Raw genomic sequence first — 27,440 nt, forward strand, 5'->3', positions numbered from 1 at the left:
TATATGTCCTATAATGACAACGCGATGTCGAGGCTGGAAGTGCAAGGTTAACAATAAATGCCAAAAATGAATAATGACGATCCCAGATTGGCTTCAACTTATTTTTTTCCTCACAACTGCAATAACACCCAGCCAACGCATGAATCCATTAGTACCAATATCGATCGCAAGGTGATGTGGAGGATTTTTGCATATCATTAACGGTGCGTGATGCCACAGCCTAATTCGTGCGCTCCGTCGGATAAGGCTGACCGTGCGAATTTTTTGCAACAATAGCTATCATGAGCCATTTGCATTATCGTAGCAAATTTCAGATTTCTCAATCAAATGTTTTATAGAATCTTTCAATGTTTCAACAGTTTTACCATGCTGATTATGGCTATCGGCCAAAATGTGCATGTAAATAATGCGGTGTAAATATAAATGCAATCAACGTAAAAAAACACCTTTAATTTCTACAAAATTTTGCACGGGTTTACACGTTTTGCTTTTATAGATGGTCATTCAAATATTTATCGTAACGGGCTTGTGGACTGTCGGTTAGAATAGACGTCGCTTATGGAAGCGCACGCTACTCTTACTCTCTTGGATCGGTGGACTTTCTGTTAGAGACAACCTTTCCGGTACGTGAAACCTCCGGCTCTCCAGCCTACTATTCTAGGGGCGTTTCCCTCATGAACTGAAGAGGACGAATCATTTTATTGTTAGTAGATATTGTCTTCCGTATTGAAAAGCACGTTTTATTTAAATTATTTCAGCCTGTATCATTTGCGTATATCCTGCCCCCACTAATTTTACATGCTATTATACTTCATAACTTTCCAACACGTAATTGATTACATAATTTGACACGTTACTTTGATTAGTGACTGATGTCCATGATTTATTTAAATAAAAAATAAAACTATTTATGAAGTTCAACTTACCCAAAAGAGTGGGATTGGTCGTTAGATCCGTATAATCCACCGTTTAGGTGGACACAACATGGTATACCAAGTCATTTGCATAGGATTATTTCAGGTGGCCGAACAAATGAGAAGACGGAACTTCGAGCTGATAGGACAGCGACGTGGGTTCCTATCGTCTCAGATCCGGGATCATACTGAACATCACAGTAGCTCTGATTGGTGGAAGCTTTGCTGAAATGCCTCAATGCTGTTCTTCCGCCTCGGCTGGTCGTCTGGAAGTCCATCCTCAAACGGAATGTCAATCCGCATCCCGCCCATTGCCTACCAGTCATAACCTGATAAGGTAACGAACGTTGGCCCACTGAAGTGTTGAACTGGAAATCGTTCATTCTCCAAACACTAGGTGCTAACTTAGGTAACAGTTGATTCTACGCACCTAAAAAAACAATTCAAGTGAATTTAAATCAATTTTTTTAAATTAGTAAATGTCTTAGCTCTTTAACTGAAACCAGACGGATTGCGCAAATCTCTTCTTTTCTCTTCTAGTGTGGTAGCTGTGGTATTGGTGTCCAATTCATCTTCTCCGATGCTGAATAATTTAGCCGTTTCGTGACTCGATTTCTGAACAAATTCTCGTGACACTTCCACAATAACGTTGTACTTCTTCGCCATCCAGGTGGCCGTGATGCTGTGCGAGCTCGGCCGACGGCCGCGTAATTTGATTTGTTTTTTATTCTTTGCGTTGGTAACTATCAATAAAATTTGAAAGATAGTGATTTTGACAAATATGTTGACATTATCATATAGAAAAAATTTTACTGCTGCTTTTGGTATTCTATTTAAGTCAATAATGGTGTTGACCGTAAAGGCGAGCAAATATTCGTAATTTGGTGTTCATAATGGCTTCAAAATTCCCTGCATGACAAATGTTATTCTTTATGGTATTCTTGAAACATTACAGAATACACTTTAAATAATAAACTAACACTGAATGGAATGTAGTAGGTTTCTCCATTTGCTTGTCATGAAAACCTTTTCAAAACTACTTTGATCAAGTATTTGACTGTGTCGAGTATTGACCTTTTTCATGTGGGCTAGGTTTATCTTACTTTAGTCAAGTTGCGTCGATGCGGCCGTGAGCGTTCGGGGACTTAAGCCACTACATAATCGGTGTTTGAATTTTGTTTGTTAATTGTTTTTCACACTGCTGTGTTTCTTTAATATTTTAAAATAGAAATTTTCTTGATTCCTTTTTGCATGTTGATAAACATTCGCTAGGAATCATGTTTATCGTAACACACTTCCAAGTGAATACAAAGGGCTACTCAAACAATTCAAACAAGGCGCAAGTCTCTCTAGTGCTTCCATCAGCCGAACGTCTTTTGCAATGGCTTATTTTGGGGACTCTCTTCCGAACCTTTCAATCTCGAAGCACTTTTTTCCTTCCGCAGAATAAAGAAATATTGAAAAAAACTGAAAATTGTCCGTTATTCAACAGGTTATAATACAATGCGAAGTTAACTTACAAGGAAGGAACAATAAATACACTTACACTTGTAGCACTTGCACATAAAATTCCTAATGATACATAAATGCACGTTGCATTGCAGAATTTCATTTTAAAAACTCAAATGTAATAAAGCCTTGCCTTTGTTAATGTATAACTAGTGACTAAGAGATAAGTGTTAAAAACTGGAAAATGAAAGGTATAAGACAGGATTCTTTAAGCCTTATTAATCTGCCAATAAGAATTTCCATAAGGCCTTTGCTAAAGTGAAAAGATGCGTCATATAGGCGTAGCTTTGAACATAAACCCGATTCACCAAGCCACGCTTCTTTTGTACACACGTCGTACAATGGAAAAGAAACTGAATTGCGAATGGTTAACGTGGACATATTTCAATTTGGGAACGACTGCGATAAACGAATAAATATGATAGATGAAATAACAATAGGCGTATCAAAAGCTGACATCAAATTTCACCATTCAGCTTTAAAATGCATGGCTAACTAATAGTATTTCGGTGGTGCTTCAATGTAGTAGCACGGGCCATGCCCCTGCTCCTTTTTGGCCCGTAGGCCGAGGCGGAAGTTAGAAAAAAAAAACTAAAAAACTATGTGACTTGATCACTAGTTTCTCAGTGATCTTAGTGATCAACTTCCTCAGTTCATCACTAGTTCCTCAAGTGATCAAGTCACATAGTTTTTTTTTCTTACCTTTCTTTAAGACCAATCCTGTCCGGACGTTAGCACCAATCTTGTAGAATGCGGTCCCAGCATTGGAGGAATGTCCGTGGTTTGGAGATCCGTGTGGTAGGTGCATGCTGACGTAATCTTATTACGTCGGGGTACCCATTGAGCGGCGCACGAAACGCGGTCTACCGACAACCCCAGTGCTACTGAATTTTTTTTGTAACACCACATGCACATGCTACCACTCCAACCACTGACCGCACCAATCCATCTCCGCCTCCATTTCCGCCATTCCCATACCTGCAATTAGATAAGCATTCATTAGTAACAGTTATACACGCAGTAACGGCGCTAGCGAACCAACACCGTTACCAATTACAAATTGTTTTATCAAGTGTTTTATACTGTACCATATCACTTGTAAAACGGCTGCAGCTCTTTATGGCCTAATCTGACGTTTAATGTTCAATTTAGTAAACAAAATAAACTCAATTGGCAATTTTAACAAATGAACTGTATTCTAACTTCTTTTAGTATCTTTTGAATAGAATTCTTTTAAGCTAGAAAAACAATTACACGCGAAAAAAACCACATAAAAAAAATCGTATGCTCTAATCACGGATCGTGAATGGAAAGTGTCCCGCCGGAAGACCGGGAAGCTTCTGCTCGGTCGTCACTAGGTGGCGCGTGACTAGCACGCTTAACTAAACCTTTTCATTCATTTCTTCCTTTGTTGCGGTCTCCATTTTCTGCATTTTAGCTTCGTTGCGGGTTTCCATTTCCACAGATTAGAATTTCCTTAAGATGACCTGGGATTAGAATTTCCTTAAGGTGACCTAGGTAAGGCAGGGGAAAAATGTCAGTTGAAAGTTCTCTCATTTTTTAGTTGAAATTATTTTTGTTAGCATTAAAGATAAGATGAACTCTTCTTCCCTCGCCCCTAAAGCGTATTACAAAACAATAGTGAGGAGTATCCAGAAAATGCTGTCATTTTAGTTGAGGGTGTTTTTTCATCATTGGATTCACAGAATTAGAAATTTTCATTCTTTGTTGTTATCATAAGGCAACTAATTTTCATCATCCTTTAACCATTCATTCAAACTAAAAGCTTAATCTTCTAGGACAAATTTTAATTCTTTATTTCTTGTTAATTAGAAATTTTCATTCTAGTTTTATATGCTGTCAACAAATTTTGTTTTCTTACAGAAATTTTCATTCTAGTTTTATATGAAATAAATTGTCATCAATTTAACCATTTTTCATAAATCAGGGAGATTGCTGTCTAAAAGAATAAATTTTATAATTTTAAAATTACATTGCATATGCTGTCAACCAAATTTGTTTTACAGTTATCAAATAAATTAAATTGTCATCTCAGTTTTCAGCATTCAAACTCACAAAAAGTTTAGATTATTTATAATTTGATTTAGTTATCAGTGAAAATCAGTTTAGAGAAATCCTTCAGACCCTAAAATATTTGATGCTGTTGTTTTCGATTTTTTATCCTTAAAAACATAGCTTTTCGTCTGTTAAACCACAGTTCATTGCCAGAGGTATGTCTAAGCATTGAGATTTTGAAAATATTTGATGCATTTGTTCTTGTTCTAGATTGAAAGATGATTTTGAGATTTGATGCATTTGCTTCTTGAAAGGTTCTTTCTTCTATGGAAAAATTCTAGTTTTATATGAGTTTTTGTTAAAAATTGTCATTGAGTCCCTCACTTGTTGTCTTGACATTGAGATGGAAAAAAATTATTTGATCCTGAAATTCTGTTGTTTTCTTGTTGTTAAACCACAGTTCATTGCCAAGGTATGTCTAAGCATAAATTTTGAAAATATTTGATGCATCTGTTCTTGTTCTAGATGGAAAGATGAGTTTGGGAAAAACCGAGTACTTGTTATGACTTACCTGGTTTTCCTTGAGGCTATCCTGAAAGGCCTGCTTGAAACGAGCAACTTTAATTTGTTAATATTGGCTGACTGCCGTAACGTTGTGAATGATGAAGCTTGGAAACAAACAAAAACAAATATTGGCTTTACATGAAAAGTCAGCCAACAGTCTACATCCAAGAATCCTAGGATTGACTGCTTCAATTGTGACTAACTATGCAAGCCAATGGAACTATTCCCATTGATAACTATTCGGGAAAACAAATTGCAGTCAGCTATTTACTCTAAAAACAATGTTTTATCAGCATTGCGGTGAGGAACCATAAGCATTAAAATTTTGATTTCTACTCTCATCTATTTAAATTATTGATTTAATATAGGCATTCAACACACCCCAAACAATTAAGTGTGTGAAATATCCTCAAAGCCTGAAGCCACTCGGCTCGAGCTAGAAATAATGGATCGCGTTTAGTGGTTGAATAGTTATCTTCGAGCTCATCGGCACGATCCCAACAAATATTAGTAGTAGAGAAGTTTAGCCGCCTTAATGTTCTTCGCCGATTGGACATACTCCGTATTTATCGACCGCCAATAACTTCAAAATTGCCCGGAAACAACGATCCATCAGAGCAATTCGATTCCACCGTAATAGTTGATGACGACGGTCTCGCTGATCAAGTTCAAAAATTGTCCACGGAAAGATTACAGCCCGTAGAGTTACCTGAGAATGGCTCGCCCTTTGTGCGTCGGCCAACACTCAATCGGGTCACGTCAGTCGTCATAGGCGTCCCGATTTCCCTGCTCGTCATTACCGAATTCGAGAAGACGCTTATCAGCTATGTGGAATGATTTTCACTGAGAGGCTTACGTACCTCAGCCAAACTACTCTTATCAGCTGTTAAAGGTAATCAAAAGATGATGTTACATTATCCTTGTTGGATTAAATACCTTAATTTACTGTTGTCTAGGATGCAAGTCGAGGCGACCCTTATTTAGCGTATGTAAGCCCACTGTATACCGTTGATCGGATTGAAGGCATGGCCGTTAAGGAAATAGAAAGTGAAGATCGGGAAGCAAGAAGACGTTATAAAACGTTTTTATAGTGGCGATTGTAATACTCTCTTAGCAACGAGCATTTTAGAGGATGGGATTGACGTTCCAGCGTGCCATCTGGTTATTCGGTACGATTTGCCACAAACTTACCGTGCGTATGTTCATTCAAAGGCTCGAGCGCGCGCTAAAAAATCAAATAATTTTCTGGTGGTCGAGAAGGAGCGCATGGATGAATTTCTGGTGAATCTCTCTGACTTGCATGCCACTGAACAAATTCTGCTAAGTAAGAGTGGCTATCACAACTCTTTGGCCTAGGTCGTCATTCACAGTGAAGATATGCTCAATAATATTGAGAAACTGTACACTTCTGGTGACGCTTCAAAATCTTATGCGTCTTTACAAAACGCCATCTCCATCATTAACAGGTATAACGCAAATGGGTTGAAATAAAAACGGCTGTAAATTTCAGAAAGATAAATATTTTTAGATATTGCGCAAAGTTGCCCAGTGATTGTTTCACTCGCCTTATTCCTGTTTGGAAAATACGAACAGTTAAAGCGAGAATACGTTGACCTATCTGTATGGGACAATTGGTGCAAACTAGTTCAGAAAAGCGACGCAGCAGAGAAAATGCGCTTGGATGTAGCGTATGTTTGCTCATTACAACTCCCAATAAATTCTCCTCTGCGGCAAACTGTATCAGCTCTTCCCGTGCCATCTACCAACTTCTGGTTTTTTAAGAAATTTAGTTGCCTTTAGTGGAGAAAATTCCCATGTTGTCAAAAGGATACCCAAAATTTGCAATGCATTAATGAACAATTCTCATCTTCACATTGGTTCTGAGGTAATTTTACCTTCATTCATGTTAGCATAAATATTACTGATCTTTCTTAATTATTTACATTTGTTTTCTAGTTCCAGTATAAATGCTTCCTCTAGTTGGTACAAGACCTTATTTTGAATTATGGGGGAGCAAAGCTGGATGATAGTATATTCCACCTGATTTTCAGCACGTTACACATTCTAGCTAAAGTATTTTGGTTTTTCCGTAACACAAGTTTTGAGTATTGAAGTAGTGACGTTTTCTTTATATTCATCTTTTAGTTATCAATCGACTGCTCAATCCATGATGTCATCAACAACTTCAGTCGTATTATTGCTGATGTTGACGGGCACATTGGTGTACAATGCAGAGCGTTGATGGCCCTAAGATGTCTGAGCAGCAATTATCTGGACACAGCTACATTGGAACACTGGAACGCCTTACTATATAAATTCTATGAAATCGCGCAAACTGAAAAAAATATTCTCTTTTTGGGAGCTGCTTTAATTGTATTCATCTTTAAAAGAGCCTTGATATCCCAGGGACTAAATATTTCTTTCTTTTTTTTTTACAATTTTAGAGCGCCCTCATAGATGTGTTGCGGTGCAAGATGAGATTGCTTGATCAAATAACAGATACGGATGATCTCGTGGCAGAACAAATGTGGAATGAGGGATCGGAAATCTACCGTGTAACCAGTGACTTATTGGGATCAGCGGTACACCGGATAGGCCATTTTTCTCCGTCGCTTTGTCGGCAAGTTCAGCGAGGCCGTTCAGATAAAGTTGGCAATTCGTGCAATGAGCTTTACTGGACTTTGAAGACACTTCATAAGCCTTTACCTCAATCGAAATGGCGCTACAACCTTTACGACAAACCACATTCAAAAGCAAAAACGACTGATCTTATGGATGTCTTCGATTATTCTGAACGGAACCATCTGCGGATGGCCAACATCACTTTCCGCGTGAGAAACTGGAAACAACGTCCAATGCACTTGCTTAAGAAAAAGGTGCCACAATGCCCTAGTGCGTCCTTCTCAAACTTTGCCGTTTTAGCCAGTTCCAAGTTCAAATGTATTTCAAAGTGTTATGTCGTCAACTCAACGTTGCTTTTCAACTGTCTGGTTGATTTGATTTTGTAAAATATGTGGAAATTTAACATTCAACCAAGCTGTTATATAGGCATCAACAACCACAAAAATCACAAAATTTATAGGATTTAACATGTCTTAAATGTATCTTGAAACGATAATGATCTTTGTAAAACGATAGAAAATAATATAACATTTGGGAATAATGCATTTAATGTAAACAAACAACCACTGTTGTTTACTTATCATTAAATATCCTTGCCATCAAATAACCGTACGTTGAGGAATAATTACATATAGGATCCACAGGGGAAAAAATGGGTTCCCTCCTCGGGAACCCTACTTACCTTATGGGATGTTACCTTAGTAGACTTACCTGTGTGGATCTTATATAGCCTTCAATGTAAGGTGGCTTGCGTATAGCAGGCATGACCCCAGGGGTATGGGGGACATTCACGGCTCAATACGCCGTGACACCTTCATTGGCCGTGGATGGCGCCACTACTTCCATCCACCCCAACGCTTGGTGTTACAGGCATCTCCTTTATACAGGTAGTTATCACCTGTAATTTCGCTGCTGCACGTAGTGCCGCTTTTCAACCATTTTGTTGCTTTAAAATGAGCAATTAACTAAAAATCGATAAAACAAATAATGAACTATCTTAGCAACATGAATTTTTAATAGGAGAAAATATTTTTATTCTCTAAAGCTCAAGAAATATGTATAAAAGGGGTAAATTGTGTAACAGAAGGGGGTAACTTATAAGGATATACACTTTGAAAGTTTCCTGGTTTATTTCAATCACACAATTCATACGTTTTAGTTAAAACAGAACCGCGAAAAGCAAGAAATAAGAATAAATAATAATGATAATACATAAAAATTAAATAAATAAATAAAAATTGCCCGATTTTTTCACTTAACTTTTCTCGACGCACAACGGCCAATGACACCTTAATGTTAATAAAACATCACTTACCTTACATAATGTGCTGCTGATGGAGATTTTCATCAGCTTTCACAAACTATCTAACTTTTCGTTAAGGTCCGCGTTGGTAGAAAACAGTTTGTTCGTCTAAATGCGGCAATTACTATGCAGTTATTCAGTATAAATATTGTTTGTTGGCATATATTATTTTTCCATGAACCTTTTTTATGTTATATCTGCAGCAAAAGGTTCGAAAAAAGAAAAGCTAACATTACTATTATTAAACCTAAGTAAATGGTAAATTAAGTATCTATATACTGTATGTATTCAAATTGATCACGATTTCACAGAAAGATAATTAGAATTATGGCGATTCATTTTCAAAAATAAAAATAAAAAAAGCGACGTATGCGTCAGCACAATAAAGCGAATGAGATCTATGACGTCAGTTCATAATTGCCAGCGCCAAAATCATCTCCCTGGCGGATGTGGGTGGATCTTTTTTCTTCATACAAGGGACGGCGATTCGCTTGCGATTTTTGCATCGACGGGCTTATGGCGTTCTTCGAATTTATTTCCCATCAGCCAAATTTATTATCCCACAACTACCAGTAAATTCAAACTGTACCAGTAAATTCTCCTCTGCGGCAAACTGTATCAGGTCTTCCCGTGCCATCGAAAGTTATAGCCAAACGATTTGCAGTGCTTGAAGCGTGTCGATTATCGCACCAGCAAAAAGAGCTGGACGATAACTTTATCCCACTGGGAAGGAAAATCTTCAACTGGAGGAGGAGGAGGATGACAACGCTGATTTGGAAGCCGATGGGATGCTGGATCACGTATGAAAAATGCTTCTTGATGGCATGAAACAATGCTTTTTTCTATATATGTATATATTTTTTTTTAATTCATAGTTGGAAAATAATAGTTGCTGGAAATGGCAATTGGATAGCCTGAATTTATGATGGACCGAATAGTTATCTGCTCCCATCATATGTGACCTCCGCCCTAGTTATCAATACAAACTGCGAATTAACATTGTTACTGCGTTTTTAGATATAGGGCATGAAAGCAGTGAAATAGGCCTATTCTTCACTGGACCATCAATCCTTAACATCGTCCTACATATCATTGTTTGCAATAAAAGTGTGTTTTAATCAATTTCCATCAGAAGAAATTTTGTGTAAACCAGCTCTCTGTTGGAGTTAGCAGCTGCTTACCTGTTCAAGCTAACTTTTGGTATTTCAAAACAAAGCCCATCTGCAACATTTCTGCAAGGGATCAATGCCGCGATTTGAATAAAAAGGTTCTGGGGTATGAACCGTAATTCTTATTGTTGGATGTGACAGCCCGATTTTTCAAACTGGTAAACGAGGGATTCCGTCTTTGTTTCAAGTGTATAGTATCCACACAAAAATCGCTGCTGTTTGAGAAAACTCATATAATCTAACATCACCAACACATTCAACAACTATTAAAATGAGTTTACCTGATGGTGCGAAGAGGAAAACCACCACGGACGTATTCGAAAACACAACGCTTAAAATTCAACTATCCATTACGGATGCATCTTAACCACAGAGGTAATGTAAACGAATTGTTCAAACATGCTAAATACGTAGCTCAATGTCAGCGGTAACCTTTCGAGGTTGAGGCTGAAACTGTAATTTATTTTGGGTATTTTATTTTAGCTAGCATCTGAAAAAGGTTGTAAAATATGTCAGCGGTAACCTTTCGAGGTTGAGACTGAAAGGCGAGACAATATGATAAACGAATAAAAGAAAAGGAGCAAAAAATAAGGAAGCGGCTGTTATGAATTTTCTGTGACCTTCTCGCAGTTCTGGTTGCTGACAAATCCATGATTAAGAAAATTGTACAGTTTCTCGGAAAACCGTTCTGTAAAAAAAACAAACAAAGAAAACAAAAAAAGAAAAAACACCAGTTGCCAATGAGATATTAAAAAAAAAACAAGAGAAGGAGTAAACTAATAAAAAGAAAACGAGATTACGTCAGGGCTGTTTTTTGTTATCAGTTTACTTTCAGCAAATTCGCTATTTTATACCAAGATTTGCTGACAGAGGAGACTTGGACTCTACACTTAAAATTTTAAGAGTGAATGCCGATGATCGAACATGGCCAATAATTTTGATTAGTTACCGTAACACCGAGCACCCAACATCGACACAACAACTAACAATTTCGTGAAGAACTACATTGAATTTCAAACAAACACGTTTGCTAGAAGGTATCGGTTTTTTATTTACACGTTTTTACACCGACAGAGGAAACAGGGGCGTAAGGCATAGAATGCATGACTTAAAATCATTGAATCGATTTAGGTTTCATCAATTTAGTAGATCTTGTAGCCTTTGCCGTTGAAAGGGATGTGGACAGGGGCGACTGGAAGTTCGTATTGGTGGACGGGTGCGACGGGCAAGTGATCTCCTTTGGGCTGGAAACCGGCTTCATCAGCGGCCCAGGTCAAAGTGAATTTTTGGCCTTCGGGAGAAACCCAGTACGAGAATCCCTTGTTGGTGTTGCCTAGCATTTCACCGTACGATTCTTTGCCATAAGAATCGTAGGTGACTCCTTGCATCATCTTCTGGACCTGAGACTCTGTACGAGTTGTGTAGTCAGACTGGGCGTAGCTGTGGGTAAATAGATTTATAATTTTTTTAAATGTATGAATATTTTAAAACCATAAATTGGTAATTATAAGGTAATGCCTCTACCTCCATTGGCTGCTGCCATCGAGGTTGCGCTCGTCAGATTGGCTAGTGATGGTAATGTCGGCGTATTTGTTATCCTTGTCGTAGCTTGCTGCAGGATAGGCTTTTGCAGGGTAGGCTGGTGCGGGGTAATCTGATGCAGGGTAGGCTGGTGAAGGGTACTTTGATGCAGGGTGGCTTGGGGCAAGATAGCTGGGAACTTTGTATTCCGGCTTGTAGCTGGATGGTACAGCGGCAGCAACAGCTAAGAATGCGGCGACAAAGAACTATCGGAAAATCTCGCCATTACTTTAAAGTCAAAAGTTTTTCCCACTTTAAGAAGAATTAAGACTAAAAGCCTTACCAGCTTCATGTTGTACTATGTTAGTTTGGTAAACCACTGATGGTTTTTTATTCTCCGTTCCTGGGCTTGTATAGTCATGTGAATAGTAAGTAACATGCAGTCGGGCATTCAGTTGACCTAGCTGTTTTGGCTGCTAGCTTTCGTTCAAGTAGTATAGGTTTGGGGGTTGTGCAAAAAATTCTGCACTCTCACTTTTCACACTAGTCACTTATTTATAAAACGTTTCTTTTCTTTGCGATGATCTCTCCTGCCATACGGTAAACATTTTCACATTTCAGCAGCCCAGTTTCAGTCAAAGGTACTAAAACGTGTCAATACATTGTATAAAAGTACTGAATTTCTTCAAATTGGGCATTTTAATTTCCGGTTCTCCTTCAAAAAGAACGTCTTTGCGGAAATCAAGAGAAAGGTTGTTAATGCCTCAGTAAACAACAGCACAAGTATAAGTACAAGCACGTAGATATTGCTACCTATTAGCTGCATGCAATCACTGCATTGCAAGAGCTATGGGTAATGGAGGTAATTCAATTTAATTTTTTACGTCAAAACCACAGAGATTAATAATAGTGAGATTTAAAAAAAAATTATTCGTTCGACCCGCAGCTTTGCCCAGTCTTACTACACTACCCGTGAGGAGTCTCAGGTCCAAAAGAAGATGCAAGGAGCTATCAATGATTCTTACGGCAAAAAATCGTACGGTGAAGGCCTAGGCAACACCAATAAAGGGTCATCTTACTGGGTTTCTCCTGAAGGCCAGAAATTCACTTTGACCTGGGTTGCCGATGAGGCCGGTTTCCAACCCAAGGGTGATCACTTGCCCGTCGCTCCCGTCCATGTCTACGAACTCCCAGTCGCTCCCGTCCACGAGTACGTTCTCCCAGTTGCTCCTGCTCTCCCTTATGCGCGCACTGGACTCGGTTATTAAGATATCAGCATTTTGTTAGTGATATCTGTGTGATGCGAATTATGCAGGCCTAACTTATTAACGTTCAAATAAACGGAACATCTTTGTTTTTCACCATCGTAACTTTTTGAATGGAAATATAAAACAAGAAAATGCGCGGCTTTAAACCGTAATTGCCAACGGCCAAAAAGGAAGAGAATGTCGTAAGGTATGCAAACACGTCATAAAGGTGGGGTAAGAATAATATTGCCCTTGCAATTATCAATGCCATAGGCTAGTTGACGTGGATTCGGGAGAAACAAATGCATATAAAACAAGGACAAAGCGAAGTTAGAATCAGTCGAGTGGACTCATCGCTCAGCAACTGTAGTACAGAAAGTCGTGCTATCCATCCGTTCTTTACCAAAGCAGCTTTCACGTCATGGGTAAAAATAGTTTAGATACAGTCTAGGTTTTTCGAAACAATTTTCAAAGTCATTTTCATCATAAGCATTTTTGAACCGTATATTCAAGCTTGATTTTATAAATGATAATTCAGTTCTATAGCAGTAACTGACTTTAGTTTAGATGACAGCATCAACACCGATAACAAGTGCGGTTCAAAGAATGGAATGAAATAGACTTGTGTGTTGGTCGCAAGGTTGAATGCCTTTCGTTTCGTCGTCGTAAATAAAAATATTGTACTAGAGCAAGTGTTGCGATGTCCGTGATTAAATGATCAGTTTCTTAATACACACTTTCCAAATACGTTGAGTTTATGTGTTCCATTATTCTACCTAAATCGAAAATAAATCAGTTTGGCATTTTAAATCTCCAAGCGACTTATGCAGAAGATTGAAAATTTGATTTGAAAGCCAACCTGTCTAAACATATTAGCCTAACCAGTTTTTTTTTACAGTTTAATCGATAAAGCCGGCGTGTTCAAAGAAGAATATTTCAGTTCTCATCAACAGAATCAATATTTATTTAACGTCTGAATTATAATCTCGTTTTACGCAACATAGACAGCCTGGCCAGCTTTAGAGTTTAGAGCGAATGCTATGAACTAAGTGGCATAAGGATAGCCGCAGCATGGGGTGGCGATGGCATGATTGGAAACTGCGAAACAACGGAGTCGGCGGCGTAAATCTCAGCAGTGGATATATGGTCAGACTTATGCTGTCATGAGCCATCAGCATGGTCGAAGCACGGACCAAATATGGGGCTGGTACGACGTAAGCGTTGGCAGCGACCAACCATGCCAAGAGGACGGAGAGCTGATTTAAAAAAAGGATAACACATGTTAGGTTGACGAAGAATCGACTTGATTTGTGACTTTGATATGCGTGATTTATTTAAATTAAATAAAACTATTTGTAAAGTTCAACTTACCCAAAAGAGTGGGATTGGTCGTCATATCCGTATTAATCCACCGTTTATAATTCATGTGGACACCTAATTTTCATTTAAAGTTGATTGCGTTTCCCTTCCATGTAACCAGCCAGTGTAGTTACAATCCATCGTTATTCAAGCTGTCGCGACCCTTGCGTCACTCTTTTCTGCCATTCAAATAATGAACTATATTATTTACACGAATCTTAAAATAGTGGAAAATATATATATTCTCTAAAGCTCACGAAATATTTACAAACGCGGTAAATTGTGTAACAGAAGGGGGGTAACTTATAGGGGTATACGTTTTGAAAGCTTCCTGGTTTATTTCAATCACACAATTCATATGTTTTAGTTAAAACAGAACCGCGAAAAGCAATAAATAAGAACAAATAATAATAATAATACATAAAAATTAAATAAATAAATAGAAATTACCCGATTTTTTTACTTAACTTTTCCTCGACGCACAACGACCAATGACACCTTTACGTTAATAAAACATCACTTACCTTTCATAGCGTGCTGCTGGTGGAGATTTTCATCAGCTTTCACAAACTATCTAACTTTTCGTTAAGGTCCGCGTTGGTAGAAAACAGTTTGTTCGTCTGAATGCGGCAATTACTATGCAGTTATTCGGTATAAATATTGTTTGTTGGTATATATTATTTTTCCATTAACCTTTTTTCTGTTATATCTGCAGCAGAAAGGTTCGAAAAAAGAAAAGCTGACATTACTATTATTAAACCTAAGTAAATGGTAAATTACGTATCTATATACTGTATGTATTCAAATTGGTCACGATTTCACAGAAAAATGATTAGAATTATGGCGATTCATTTTCAAAAATCAAAATTAAAAAAGCGACGTATACGTCAACATAATAAAGCGAATGAGATCTATGACGTCAGTTCATAATTGCCAGCGCCAAAATCATCTCCCTGGCGGATGTGGGTGGATCTTTTTTCTTCATACAAGGGACGGCGATTCGATTGCGATTTTTGCATCGACGGGCTTATGGCGTTCTTCGAATTTTTTTCCCATCTGCCATTGCCCATCAATCCAGCCAAAACCGGACGAAGTCCGTCATCTTGCCAATGGCCAGCTATTTTCCTTTTTTTTTTCTTGATCATCTTCGACCTTCAGTAGAACTAAAATTGACTGGTCGTCATCGTTTCCATTTGCTGCACGCGCGTGGATGCGTGGTCGCCTCTTTTTGTTTTGCTTTCTCGATTTCTAGGGCGGGTTTTCTTTTTCTTTTTTTTTTTTTTTTTTTTTTTTGAACCGAAGACGGTAGATCTTTGTTTGATCACGTCAAGGAGTTGGATAGGGGAAATAAAAAATCAGAGCCGGCAGACAAAAGGGAATGCGCGGGCCACGTTCGTAAAGTCAAAAGTTGTTTCTACGAATAGGTCGATGAAGATCTACAACCGTTTGATGTTGACAAATTTTTTTTTGTGTGTGTTTTTGTGGGTGAGGCTTTTCTCTTGATTTTGTCTCTTGGTTAGAGTTTGATGTTGTTTGAAATCATTACTTCCCCCTTTCACTTGCGTGTGCGTTTTCGTTTATCGTTTCTACCCAATCGCTTTCTTCGATTGCGTTCATCTGCGTCAAATGCGGCGAAAGATCATCATCTCAATTTGCGGTTGTTCTCGTGACAAAGGCAAATGTCGTTCATCTGTCGATCAATTCGATTCTCTGAAACTCATGGCGAAGCGTCGCTTTTGAAAGAAATTCAAAATAAAACGGCATTTTATGCATAAAACCTCACAAGGTATAATAGAACCAGGTAATACGATGACGATTTGTCGTCAACCAAATTCAAATGAAAGTGGACCTGTTGGCCGAAATTGATAAAAAACAACGTAGTGAAGAAGAATTATTTAGGCTAGAAGAGCAAAAACGCAAACACAAAGAAACCATGGAAGCAGCCCACAACCAAAAACATTGGAATATTGCAATGGATAAACTTAAGCTTTAATATTACAAATACTTCATTCTTTTCTGAATTCGAAGCATTCTTCATGTTTTTTCTCTTCTATCGATAATACTCTTGGTGTAATTTTTTAAATATACTGGTCCGCAAAAATGGTATCTTAAAAAATGTATGTCTTATCGGAACTCGTCGTGCTCCATGGATAGGCAAAGTACCAACGGAAGCATTAGGAGTACGCTCCGTTTACCGGTGCTTTTTTAAATGATTTTACAGTAAGTGCCACATCCACCAAGGAAGATTTTTTTTTTCAATTAAGCGGCAGGTGATGTTGTTCGGCAGAATTAAATTTTGAATGCAAGACCAAAGTATGATACGGGAGTTTCTGTATCCTTTTCACAATGCAAGGTCACTAACTTGCATTAACTGAATAATCATTATAACCTGTCTAAACTGATCCGTCGTAGTCGGGGTTGTATCCCCGATTACGGGAAAGGGTCTTAGAACAAGTTTTAAAAAATTTTAACTAATCATGATTGACTTTCGGCGGAAACTACCCCCTAGGCCATGCACGTGTACCCTTCTGGCCGGGCCAAAGCTAACGAAAAAAGTCGGGCCATTGCATTCGAACGAATTCGAATCCAATGAGCACTAAGTACGGTCACAGTATTGGAGGAATGACCGTGTGCTTAGTTCGTGATTTGGAGTCACAAGTGATAGGACTATCACTCGAACCACTGCACCAACCCGACTTTTTTTTTTTTCTTACATCTACGTACTTACATCTACGTACTTACATCTAACTTACGTCTAACTTACATCTAACTTACATCTACAAACATAAGTTGTTTCATCAAGTCCTTTATACTGTTCAACCATCGCTGACAAAAGGCTGCTGCTCGTTATGGCGTCTATTGAGCTTAAATGTTAAATTTCGCCAACACGGTGAACTATTTGACGATTATAAAAAATGAACTCTATTCACGACGTGCTGTGTTATTATTATACAAAATCTCATTTATGTTGGAAAAATTTTAGCACGCAAAAAATGCTACAATAAGAAATTGAAACGGGTGCAATCACGGAGCGTGAATGAAACAGGTATACCAATCCCGCCATAAGACCTTGAAGCTTCTCTTCGGTTGCCACTAGGTGGCACTCGAGTAGTATGTTTCTATGAAAATTGATTAGCCCTTTTTTTTTTAACTTAATGACTTTAAAATTGTTTTTCGTTATTCTGCAAAATATATTTTTATTCAAACACACTTCTAAGTAATATGAGGAATAGCAGTTTTGTTATGCGGGAGATTTTTCACAATTAGTAATAATGCTTTCTTTGTTTTTCGTTTTTCTATCGCCATACAATCCGATGCCGGCTTACATAATGAAAATGCTTCTTGGTGATACGTACTATTGTATTTTTTTCCATATAAATATATATACTGTATATTTTTTTTTATTTCATAGTTGGAATATGATTTTCGCTGGAAATGCCAATTGGGTAGCCTAACAGAAGGAAATCTTTATGGAATACCGTACAGAAACACTATCTGCGGTGAAAGAAAAGTGGGCCATTCAATGAAGCTAGGCTATTATTTAAAAAAATCAACGTATTGAGCAGAAATTGTGTTTTATTTGAATTCTCTGTCATTGTGTATCATGGACTGTAATTCAAGAAGCATAGTTGTTGAAAATATTCATTTTTGTTTAAGGGATTGAAGGATCGTAGGTTAGGTTAACAGGGTCTAAACCGAATGAAAAATGAAGTTTTCACCTGGAATTACTATTCCCGGTTAGGAATCCACTCCTTCTCCTGAAGTTATTAAAGTAGCAATGGAGCAATACTTTTGTCTTCTATATGCTCCAGCGAAAATGGTATAAGTTTTTTCAACCAACCGCTCTAATAAATGCAGAACTTTGCTACGGTGTTGGCAGAATTGGGGAAGAATATTACATTTTGTTGGTGTAAAAGCAGGAAAATGTAGCGCTGGTTTTTGAAAACCAATATAGTAGCCTCGACTGATGAACAATCAAAATAGAATTTCTAATGCAGGGCTTTGTTTTCTTTTAGAAAGAGGAGTTTTTTATGGATCCAGAGGTTACACTATTACACAAACCTTATCGCACATTGCATACTGCGTCTGTTTTTAAAGAGGTAATGTGCTTCTGGATAGCCACGAGCGTTCTAGAGGATGGTATTGACATTCCAGCGTGCCATCTTGTTATTCGGCACGATTTGCCACAAAGTTACCGTGCGTATGTTCATTCAAAGGCTCGAGCGCGCGCTAAAAAACCAATTGTTTTTCTGGTGGTCGAGAAGGAGCGCATGGATGAATTTCTGGTGAATTTCTCTGACTTGCATGCCACTGAACAAATTCTGCTAAGCAAGAGTGGCTATCACAACTCTTTGGCCTAGGTCGCCATTCACAGTGAAGATATGCTCAATAATATTGAGAAACCGTACACTTCTGGTGACGCTTCAAAATCTTATGCGTGTTTACAAAACGCCATCTCCATCATTAACAGATATAACGCAAATGGGTTGAAATAAAAATGACTGTAATTTTCAGAAAGATAAATATTTTTAGATATTGCGCAAAGTTGCCCAGTGATTGTTTCACTCGCCTTATTCCTGTTTGGAAAATACGAACAGTTAAGCGAGAATACGTTGACCCATCTGTATGGGACACATGGTGCGAACTATTTCAGAAAAGCGATGCAGCAGAGAAAATGCACCTGGATGTAGCGTATGTTTGCTCATGACAACTACCAATAAATTCTCCTCTGCGGCAAACTGTATCAGGTCTTCCTGTGCCATCGAAAGTTATAGCCAAACGATCTGCAGCGCTGGAAGCGTGTCGATTATCGCACCAGCAAAAAGAGCTGGTCGATAACTTTTATCCTACTGGGAAGGAAAATCTTCAACTGGAGGAGAAGGAGGAGGATAACAACGCCGATTTGGAAGACGAAATTGTTCGCCACAATTTGCCACGTCCGGGGACTACGAAACGAAGGCAGTACTATTATAAGAAAGTGGCCGAGCCGTTTGTCGATGGTATTCCACGTCCCAATCAACCCTGTTACATACACGCAATCACAATGGCATTTGTATTACATTCAGGTAATCGATTATTAATGAACAAAAATTTATTAGGTACTAAGTCAGCCTATACGACAGGAGCAAAACATGCGTGGCAGAAAAATTTCCAAAGCTGAGACCTCCCTGCAGAGTTTGGGAATTTTGAATAGTAAACGGCTATGGCAAATTTGCCCGTTTCCTATTTTCACCCGGTCAGGCGACGTGGAAGTGCAAATAGTAAAAATTGCCGATGAGCTTTACGTGACCGATCAGCAATTAAAACAAATAACAGATTTTCAACGCTACATCTTCTGAAACGGTGCCATTTTTTGTTTGGAAAAGGATCCAATGTTGTTAGATGTTTTCCACGCTGACTGTTCCTATCTAATCGTGCCTTTAAAGAGGAATTCGTTAGCGGATAATTCCCCCTTACGTCTGGATTTTGCGTTCATCGATTTTCATTTCATCTGTTCGAGACGCGAAACCTCAGCTGGTAGCAGACAAAGAGAGAACCGGTTATGCCTTTGATCCCCGCTTGTTTGCTGGTGCGGTCGTGATGAAATGGTATCGGGATCAAGAACATGCGTAATGTTTCTACGTTGCCGAGATACTCTATGAACTCAACCCGCAGTCAAAATTTCCTGATAACAACTATCCAACATTCGAAAAGTATTACCGCCTAAATATGGGATCCAAATCCAGAACCTGAAGCAGCCGCTATTGGACGTGGATCACACCCTTCAGCTAGATGAAACTTCTTAACGCCAAGGTGCGTATGAGGAGTTTATTTGTTGTTGCAAATGTTTCACACATCTGGTTGCGTTTTTATAATACTTACACAGATATGTTAACCGAAAAGGTGTAATGCTCCCTATTAGTTGAGAACATAGAAAAAAGACCCAGCAAGAAAGTCAGCAGCAAAAGCAAATATTGGTGCCTGAGTTATGTAGCATCCATCCTTTTTCGGCCTCTCTATGGAGACAAGCAGTTTGGTAAATGTCGTTAACTATTTTAATATTTGTTTTATTCATTCTTCTTTCCACAAAATTTCTTAGCGTTTACATAAAAACAATTCCATATGTTTTCTGTTCATTTGCGCCCATTTTAGTTTACCGTGCACTCTTTACCGTTTGAACGGATTCCGCCTGGCGGAACAACTGCGCTGCAAAGTAACGATGGAAATCTTTCTGGGAAAGAGCCAGCTCGATCCTGGTTCGTAGTATTAGGTTAATTTAAATTAGCTCGTGTTTTTAAGTGCTTTGCTTATTTTTGTTTAGATTTCCGCTGGCCGGCCTTACGATTCGATTGAAAATGCAAATGCTCAGATCCCATATTACCACCAGTTCAAAAAGCAAGCAGTGCTAAAAATATTGAAGAGGTTAAACAGCCAAAAGATGAAATCGAAGACTGTAACGTACCAAAATCGCCTTCAAAGCCGCAGAAAAGGAAACGAAAAAAAGCACAGGAGCCTCTTTATTGGATATCGGAGTATGGAACCCGAATACGATTGACGGCAACAACCAGAATGGCAATACGTCATAACAAGCTAAATCGCTTTTTTAATAATAAGTGCTATTTGCGTTTTGTCATACAGGAACGGGAGACCCGGTCGATTAAGACTATGACTATAGCGATCTTCAAGCAGTAGCTCTGCTGACCAATGATGATGGAGCAGATTTTGACTGGTCTAAACGGGTAGTGGATATTTCTGGACTTGAAGGATCCCTCCCGAAGTTCGGCGTGGGAAGGCAAGATTACGTTGGATCTGGGATGAGCGAAAACCAAAGGAATTCTTCTAGTACCGCCCAAAGTCACCGCCGGAATTGATTAGCAATTTTTCGCACGGCTCGTATAACAGTGATCAAAGCGTGAATGACAGTGATACGGACTACTCTACTACACTACAGCAGCTTCGAAATACTATTAGTTAGCCATGCCTTTGTAAAGAGCTGAATGGTGAAAGTTGATATTAATTGTTGACGCATCTGTTGTTATTTCGTCTACTATATTTATTCGTTTATCATAGTCGTTTCCGAAGTAAAACATGAATTGCAAATGAGATGGTCCAAACAATAAAATGTCCACGTTAAACATTCGCATTCATTTCGTTTTCCCTGTACGACCTGTGTAGAAAAGAAGCGCGGCCTGGTGAATCGTGTTTTGTGTTTCACAATAGGTCTACAGTATATGAAGCACATTTTCACTTTGGCATAGACCCTATGGAAATTCTTATTAGAAGATCAACAAGGCTGACCAATAAGGCCTGTCCTATACCTTTCATTTTTCAGTTTTTACCACTTATCTCTTGGTTACATTAACTAACTAATACTACTAACCTATAAACTAACAAGGCCTTACAATGTACATTTGAATGTTTAAAATCAAATTACGAAAGGCATCAACATAGGTTCGCATGTAATATTTAAAAAGTGCGTACGGTATTAAAAAAGTATTCACGGTTGAGCGCCTTCGGGTAACTTCCGCCGACGCCATGCCCGTGCTCCTTTTTGGCCCGTAGGCCGAGGCGGAAGTTAGAAAAAAAAAACTAAAAAACTATGTGACTTGATCGCTAGTTCCTCAAGTGACCAACTTCCTCAGTTCATTACTAGTTCCTCAAGTGATCAAGTCACATAGTTTTTTTTTTACCTTTCTTTAAGACCAATCCTGTCAGGACATTGGCACCAATCTTGTAGAATGCGGTCCTAGCATTGGAGGAATGACCGTGTGTTTGGGTCTTGGTTTGGAGATCCGTGTGGTAGATGCATGCTGACGTAATCTTATTACGTCGGGGTACCCATTGAGCAGCGCACGAAAGGCGGTCTACCGACAACCCCAGGGCTACTGAATTTTTTTTTGTAACACCACATGCACATGCTACCACTCCAACCACTGACTGCACCAATCCATCTCCGCCTCCATTTCCGCCATTCCCATACCTGCAATTAGATAAGCATTCATTAGTAACAGTTATACACGCAGTAACGGCGCTAGCGAACCAACACCGTTACCAATCCTATATTGTTTTATCAAGTGTTTTATACTGTACCATATCACTTGTAAAACGGCTGCAGCTCTTTATGGCTCAATCTGACGTTTAATGTTCAATTTAGTAAACAAAATAAACTCAATTGGCAATTTTAACAAATGAACTGTATTCTTTACTTTTTTTAGTATCTTTCGAATAGAATTCTTTTAAGCTAGAAAAACAATTACACGCGAAAAAAACCACAATAAAAAAATTCGTATCCTCTTTTCACGGATCGTGAATGGAAAGTGTCCAGCCGGAAAACCGGGAAGCTTCTGCTCGGTCGTCACTAGGTGGCGCGCGACTAGCACGCTTAACTAAACCTTTTCATTCATTTCTTCATTTGTTGCGATCTCCATTTTCAGCATTTTAGCTTCGTTGCGGGTTTCCATTTCCACAGATTAGAATTTCCTTAAGGTGACCTGGGATTAGAATTTCCTTAAGGTGACCTGGGATTAGAATTTCCTTACGGTGACCTTGGTAAGGCAGGTGAAAAATGTCAATTGAAAGTTCTCTCATTTTCTAGTTGAAATTCATTTTGTTAGCATTAGAGATAAGACGAACTCTTCTTCCCTCGCCCCTAAACCGTTAAATTACAAAACAATAGTGAGGAGTATCCAGAAAATGCTGTCATTTTAGTTGAGGGTGTTTATTTGGATTCACAGAATGCCGGCTTTGTTGTTATCATAAGGCAACTAATTTTCATCATCCTTTAACCATCTTGGTTCTTTCTTCTATTAAATTTTAACATCTTTTTTCACGTTAATTAGAAATTTTCATTCTAGTTTTATATGCTGTCAACCAAATTTTGTTTCTTACAGCAAATCATACATGGAAATAAATTGTCATCTCAGTTTTCAGCATCCCTCATCAAACTAAAAGAATATGGGAGATTGCTGTCTAGTTCTGACATTGCAAAGTGAGGTTATTTAAAATTTTGTTTAGTTATCTTAAAATTATTCATTAAAATTCAGTCTAGAGAAATCCTTCAGACCCTAAAAGATTCTGATGTTTTCGATTTTTTATCCTTAAAAACATAGCATTTCGTCTGTTAAACCACAGTTCATTTAGAGTTACCTGTCAAATTGTATAAAATTCATAATTGTCTTCTATAATTTTGTAGGTGGATGCTTTTGAATCTGCTAAATCCAAGAACACCACTGCATGTTTAAAAGCAGAAAAATGTGGGAAAATGTTTGTTGCTGCAAGGTCGTTAAAAAAGCTTTTGAAGTTTGAAGGTATGTTTTTATGTGGTTTTCGGTATTTGAAGATATCTCTCTGATGATCTATTTAATCAGTTCACAACAACCTGGAGGTTTTTCCTCAGTATACCTTACACCAACAGTTAAATTGGCACTTCAGTGATCTGCCTACTTGTGTCATCACACTCCTTCGAAGGTGGGACATTTTCATGAGAAAAAAGGTGTAGTGCAATGGAGTTGCCAGAGGTATGTCTAAGCATATGAGTATTTTGAAAATATTTGATGCATCTGTTCTTGTTCTAGATGGAAAGATGAGTTAGGAAAAAACCGAGTGCTTGTTATGACTTACCTGGTTTTCATTGAGGCTATCCTGAAAGACTTCCTTGAAACGAGCAACTTTAATTTGTTAATATTGGCTGACTGCCGTAACATTGTGAATGATGAAGCTTGGAGAAAAAACAAAAACAAATATTGGCTTTATATGAAAAGTCAGCCAACAGTCTATATCCAAGGATCCTAGGATTGACTGCATCAATTGTGACTAACATATGCAAGCCAATGGAACTATTCCAATTGATAACTATTCGGGAAAACAAATTGCAGTCAGCTATTTACTCTTCAAACAATGTTTTATCAGCATTACGGTGAGGAACCATAAGCATTAAAATTTTGCTTTCTACTCTCATCTATTTAAATTATTGATTTAATATAGGCATTCAACACACCCCAAAGGATTGGTGTGTGAAATATCCTCAAAGCCTGAAGCCACTCGGCTCGAGCTAGAAATAGTGGATCGCGTTTAGTGGTTGAATAGTTATCTTCGAGCTCATCGGCACGATTCCAACAAATATTAGTAGTAGAGAAGTTTAGCCACCTTAATGTTCTTCGCCTTTTGGACATACTCCGTATTTATCGACCGCCAATAACTACAAAATTGCCCGGAAACAACGATCCATCAGAGCAATTAGATTCCACCGTAATAGTTGATGCCGACGGTCTCGCTGATCAAATTCAAAAATTGTCCACGGAAAGATTACAGCCCGGAGAGTTACCTGAGAATGGCTCGCCCTTTGTGCGTCGGCCAACAACTCAATCGGGTCACGTCAGTCGTCATAGGCGTCCTGATTTCCCTGCTCGTCATTACCGAATTTGAGAAGACGCTTATCAGCTATGTGGACTGATTTTCACTGAGAGGCATACCTCAGCCAAACTACTCTTATCAGCTGTTAAAGGTAATCAAAAGATGATGTTACATTATCCTTGTTGGATTAAATACCTTAATTTACTGTTGTCTAGGATGCAAGTCGAGGCGACCCTTATTTAGCGTATGTAAGCCCACTGTATACCGTTGATCGGATTGAAGGCATGGCCGTTAAGGAAATAGAAAGTGAAGATCGGGAAGCAAGACGACGTTATGAAGCGTTTTCGTAGTCGCGATTGTAACATTCTTGTAGCAACGAGCATTTTAGAGGATGGGATTGACGTTCCAGCGTGCCATCTGGTTATTCGGCACGATTTGCCACAAACTTACCGTGCGTATGTTCATTCAAAGGCCCGAGCACGCGCTAAAAAATCAAATAATTTTCTGGTGGTCAAGAAGGAGCGCATGGATGAATTTCTGGTGAATCTCTCTGACTTGCATGCCACTGAACAAATTCTGCTAAGTAAGGGTGGCTATCACAACTCTTTGGCCTAGGTCGTCATTCACAGTGAAGATATGCTCAATAATATTGAGAAACTGTACATTTCTGGTGACGCTTCAAAATCTTATGCGTCTTTACAAAACGCCATCTCCATCATTAACAGGTATAACGCAAATGGGTTGAAAAGGACTGTAATTTTCAGAAAGATAAATATTTTTAGATATTGCGCAAAGTTGCACAGTGATTGTTTCACTCCCCTTATTCCTCTTTGGAAAATACGAACAGTTAAGCGAGAATACGTTGACCCATCTGTATGGGACACATGGTGCAAACTGTTTCAGAAAAGCGATGCAGCAGCGAAAAAGCGCTTGGATGTAGCGTATGTTTGCTCATTACAACTACCAATAAATTCTGCTCTGCGGCAAACTGTATCAGGTCTTCCCGTGCCATCTACCAACTTCGGGTTTTTTAAGAAATTTAGTTGCCTTTAGTGGAGAAAATTCCCATGTTGTCAAAAGGATACCTAAAATTTGCAATGCATTAATGAACAATTCTCATCTTCACATTGGTTCTGAGGTAATTTTACCTTCATTCATGTTAGCTTAAATATTACTGATGTTTCTCAATTATTTACATTTGTTTTCTATTTCCAGTATAAATGCTTCCTCTAGTTGGTACAATACCTTATTTTGAATTATGGGGGAGCAAAGCTGGATGATAGTATATTCCACCTGATTTTCAGCACGTTACACATTCTGGCTAAAGTATTTTGGTTTTTCCATAACACAAGTTTTGAATATTTAAGTAGTGACGTTTTCTTTATATTCATCTTTTAGTTATCAATCGACTGCTCAATCCCTGATGTCATCAACAACTTGAGTCGTATTATTGCTGATGTTGACGGGCACATTGGTGTACAATGCAGAGCGTTGATGGCCCTAAGATGTCTGAGCAGCAAGCATCTGGACACAGCTACATTGGAACACTGGAACGCCTTACTATATAAATTCTATGAAATCGCGCAAACTGAAAAAAATATTCTCTATTTGGAAGCTGCTTTAATTGTATTCATCTTTAAAAGAGCCTTGATATCACAGGTACTAAATATTTCTTTCTTTTTTTTTTACAATTTTAGAGCGCCCTCATAGATGTTTTGCCTTGCAAGATGAGATTGCTTGATCAAATAACAGATACGGATGATCTCGTGGCAGAACAAATGTGGAATGAGGGATCGGAAATCTACCGTGTAACCAGTGACTTATTGGGATCAGCGGTACACCGGATAGGCCATTTTTCTCCGTCGCTTTGTCGGCAAGTTCAGCGAGGCCGTTCAGATAAAGTTGGCAATTCGTGCAATGAGCTTTACTGGACTTTGAAGACACTTCATAAGCCTTTACTTCAATCGAAATGGCGCTACAACCTTTACGAAGAACCACATTCAAAAGCAAAAACGACTGATTTCATGGATGTCTTCGATTATTCTGAACGGAACCATCTGCGGATGGCCAACATCACTTTTCGCGTGAGAAACTGGAAACAACGTCCAATGCACTTGCTTAAGAAAAAGGTGCCACAATGCCCTAGTGCGTCCTTCTCAAACTTTGCCGTTTTAGCCAGTTCCAAGTTCAAATGTATTTCAAAGTGTTATGTCGTCAACTCAACGTTGCTTTTCAACTGTCCGGTTCATTTGATTTTGTAAAATATGTGGAAATTTTACATTCAACCAAGCTGTTATATAGGCATCAACAACAACAAAAATCACAAAATTTATAGGAGTTAACATGTCTTAAATGTATCTTGAAATGATAATGATCTTTGTAAAACGATAGAAAATAATATAACATTTGGGAATAATGCATTTAATGTAAACAAACAACCACTGTTGTTTACTTATCATTAAATATCCTTGCCATCAAATAACCGTACGTTGAGGAATAATTACATATAGGATCCACAGGGGAAAAAATGGGTTCCCTCCTCGGGAACCTTACTTACCTTATGGGATGTTACCTTAGTGGACTTACCTGTGTGGGTCTTATATAGCCTTCAATGTAATGTGGCTTGCGTATAGCAGGCATGACCCCAGGGGTATGGGGGACATTCACGGCTCAATACGCCGTGACACCTTCATTGGCCGTGGATGGCGCCACTAGTTCCATCCACCCCAACGCTTGGTGTTACAGGCATCTCCTTTATACAGGTAGTTATCACCCGTAATTTCGCTGCTGCACGTTGCCGCTTTTCAACCATTTTGTTGCTTTAAAATGAGCAATTAACTAAAAATCGATAAAACAAATAATGAACTATATTAACAACATGAAT

General features: G+C 38.5%; 1 protein-coding gene and 2 pseudogenes across 1 annotated transcript; 2 read left to right on the top strand and 1 right to left on the bottom strand.

Moving 5' to 3' along the window:
• Positions 1-6,269: 6,269 nt before the first annotated feature.
• LOC130703502 (uncharacterized) lies at positions 6,270-8,131 on the top strand (annotated as a pseudogene).
• A 3,056-nt stretch (positions 8,132-11,187) lies between these two features.
• LOC130703532 (endocuticle structural glycoprotein SgAbd-1-like) lies at positions 11,188-12,007 on the bottom strand. The gene is made up of 3 exons (XM_057524991.2): positions 11,962-12,007; positions 11,622-11,884; positions 11,188-11,537 (listed from the first exon to the last, which is right to left on the bottom strand). The coding sequence occupies exons 1-3, from the start codon at positions 11,968-11,970 to the stop codon at positions 11,240-11,242; spliced, it is 570 nt and encodes a 189-aa protein (XP_057380974.1). The 5' UTR covers positions 11,971-12,007; the 3' UTR covers positions 11,188-11,239.
• A 13,074-nt stretch (positions 12,008-25,081) lies between these two features.
• LOC130703501 (uncharacterized) lies at positions 25,082-26,889 on the top strand (annotated as a pseudogene).
• The last annotated feature ends 551 nt before the right edge of the window (positions 26,890-27,440 follow it).

The sequence above is a fragment of the Daphnia carinata genome, chromosome 7, assembly GCF_022539665.2.
Source record: "Daphnia carinata strain CSIRO-1 chromosome 7, CSIRO_AGI_Dcar_HiC_V3, whole genome shotgun sequence".
In the NCBI taxonomy this organism is placed as follows: Eukaryota; Metazoa; Arthropoda; class Branchiopoda; order Diplostraca; family Daphniidae; genus Daphnia; species Daphnia carinata.

Coding starts and splice junctions, on each gene's coding strand:
- LOC130703532 (XM_057524991.2), bottom strand. Junction 11,538..11,621: donor GATGGCAGCAGCCAATGGAG/GTAGAGGCATTA, acceptor ATTTACCCACAG/CTACGCCCAGTCTGACTACA.